The sequence below is a fragment of the Sinocyclocheilus grahami genome, unplaced genomic scaffold (genome assembly GCF_001515645.1).
Source record: "Sinocyclocheilus grahami isolate Dianchi unplaced genomic scaffold, SAMN03320097.WGS_v1.1 scaffold1672.1, whole genome shotgun sequence".
NCBI classification, from domain to species: Eukaryota; Metazoa; Chordata; class Actinopteri; order Cypriniformes; family Cyprinidae; genus Sinocyclocheilus; species Sinocyclocheilus grahami.
In genome coordinates, this window is record NW_015506851.1 from 51932 (window position 1) to 54784 (window position 2853).

Genomic DNA, 2853 nt, shown 5'->3' on the forward strand with positions numbered 1-2853 from the left:
TGTCAACTTTGTGGAGTTAACTAATAGTCAAATATCGGTTTATGTCAACTGTGTGTTATTTGCGGAGTTAACTAATAGTCAAATATCGGTTTATGTCCTGTGTGTTATTTGCGGAGTTAACTAATTGTCAAATATCGGTTTATGTCAACTGTGTGTTATTTGCGGAGTTAACTAATTGTCAAATATCGGTTTATGTCAACTGTGTGTGATTTGCGGAGTTTACTAATTGTCAAATATCGGTTTATGTCAGCTGTGTGTTATTTGCGGAGTTAACTAATAGTCAAATATCGGTTTATGTCAGCTGTGTGTTATTTGCGGAGTTAACTAATTGTCAAATAATGGTTTAGTGATTTCAGGCTGTTGTAGGTGATGCAGGTTTTCTGAAATCAAACCAGTCGTTAAAGTAAGGCATAATAGACTCTATTTAATGGTGGTAATAATAGTGGTGATGCAGCTCGGGTGTTGACAGGCTTGTGCTGCAGTTCTATGGATGTTTTGCCCTCCAGGTCTTCGAGCCGGTCACATGACTGAAAGCTATGAATTCGAGTCTGTGTGGCATCATGAAGGTTCCAGTATTTCCAGTTCCCATCAGCCTTTGTCAACAGATCACAGGGCTTTTAAACATGTGTGCCTCTGAAGTTCTGCATGTCTAAGAAGAGTTGAGGTTTGAAGCTTCGTCGTGATGTGCGTTTTATTGTTACACGTGTGTGTGCACTGTTAAACTGTTGTGTGTGTTTGTGTTGTAGACGCGTGATGCTGTGCTTTCTGCTGACGCTCCACTGGATGACGGTCACTGTAGCGCTGCAGTCATCCAAGGAAGGTGAGTGAAGAACTCGTGTGACATTATGGATCGCAGAACAAACCAAAAGAAAGGGGTGTGTGGAGGAGGAGGGATTGGTGATTGGGGTGTGGCTTGCAGAACTCCTCACACTGGATGAGAAGCATTGTAATTGTAAATTCTTGTTGATGTACTACAACAAAAAGTCTGTAAGTTTGTACATTTTACGCACTAGTCTACATTTTAATATTAGAAACAGCCATTTATTTTTTTAAGTTATGACTTTGAATAATTGATTTTTAGAATAGAGATCTGATGATTCTGAAAACAAAACAGCAGACAAGCAAACAAAATAATCTGTTGTCTAATTTACTTGAGGTTCTGACAAAATGTCTAAATTGTAACAAATTAGTCTATTTAAAAATATTAATTTAAATAAATTCATTATGGAAAAAATCACTTGAAATAAGTGAATGAAGACTTATTTCGGCCAGAGTTTTTAAACGAAGACATCAAATACATGTTTACCAGTGACTGGTTGCCACCTACTGGCATAATGTAACATCTACATCTCTTTATTTGAAACGTAACATTTGTTCTAAAGGTCAGTTACTCAGTTTCGCAACATCGGAGTCTATATCCAGACTTTTATCCCAGTACTTTTGTTATTATTTAATGTTTGCAACACAGAAATGTAGCCTACTGTTTGTGAAGCTGTTAAATATATCGATGTGATTTCAAAGGTTTAAATATCGGAATCATCGTCATTTAGGAATAAGATTGCATCTGTTTGAATCGAGATCATGATCTTTTAATGCTTAATCGTGAATACATATGCGCCTATATCCTATGTATTTTTGTACTGTATGTCATGATTGTGCCAGACCTCAAAAGTAGCATGGGCTTCTGCGATCCACATCCTCTAAGAGCGAGAGGAACATCAAGACCTTATGTCTGTATGTCTTTTATTATTAGTCAAGTTAAATATAAAAACAAACGAGTTAGAAAAGTGCAGCTTATGTAAGGACACAAGGGAAAAATCTGGTAACCCTTTCTTTTAAGGTCCAATTCCCGCTATTAACAAACCATTAACTACGACCTTTTCCTCAATAAACTCCAAATTTCTGTGTGTGATTTACTAACAATGCGCAACTTAAAGAACACAGACGCAACATCTCATTTACATACAGACCAATGCAATATACCAAGCGCAGCGCAAATTAGCGTAGTCACAAATAAAGAATAAAGAAATAAAGAAGCCACAGTACGTTGAAAAGAACCGGAGGCCAAAAAAATGAAGGTTTGCTAGAAGTTTTGCTAGAGCTGGTATTGCGTTAGTAAATCCTGACAGTACGATTCTAACACCAAAAGACGGTTTGCGCTGGCGCAAAGATTATGAGATGCATTATTTGAATGCTTGGCCAAAGAGATGTGTCTTTAATCTAGATTTAAACAGAGAGAGTGTGTCTGAACCCCGAACGGTATCAGGAAGGCTATTCCAGAGTTTGGGAGCCAAATGTGAAAAAGCTCTACCTCCTTTAGTGGACTTTGATATCCTAGGTACTACCAAAAGTCCAGAGTTTTGCGACCTTAGGGAGCGTGATGGATTGTAGCGTGGTAGAAGACTAGTTAGGTACGCAGGAGCTAACCCATTAAGGGCCTTATAGGCAAGTAATAATATTTTGTAACTGATACGGAACTTAACAGGTAGCCAGTGCAGAGACTGTAAAATTGGGGTAATATGATCATATTTTCTTGACCTGGTAAGGACTCTAGCCGCTGCATTTTGGACTACCTGTAGCTTGTTTATTGAAGAGGCAGGACAACCAGCTAGCAGTGCATTACAATAGTCCAGTCTAGAGGTCATGAATGCATGAACTAACTTTTCTGCATCAGAAACAGGTATCATGTTTCGTAACTTGGCAATGTTTCTAAGATGGAAGAATGCCGTTTTTGTAACATGGGAAATATGATTTTCAAAAGACAAGTTGCTATCTAATATAACACCCAGATTTTTGACTGTAGAGGAAGTAACCGTACATCCATCTAGTTGCAAATTGTAATCCATGAGATTC

The 2853-nt window shown here is 37.9% G+C and overlaps 1 protein-coding gene across 3 annotated transcripts in view; it reads left to right on the top strand.

The window, feature by feature from the left end:
- The first annotated feature begins 325 nt into the window (after positions 1-325).
- The window catches only part of LOC107571943 (growth hormone receptor-like), an 11036-nt gene continuing 8508 nt past the window's right edge, over positions 326-2853 (top strand). For 2 of the 3 annotated variants that reach the window (XM_016258330.1, XM_016258332.1), the window contains exons 1-2: positions 326-684; positions 747-820. In XM_016258330.1, the coding sequence (XP_016113816.1) occupies positions 754-820 (67 nt within the window). In that variant the 5' untranslated portion in view covers positions 326-684; positions 747-753. The remainder of the gene's footprint in view (positions 685-746; positions 821-2853) is intronic. The other variant, XM_016258331.1, reaches the window with a different exon arrangement.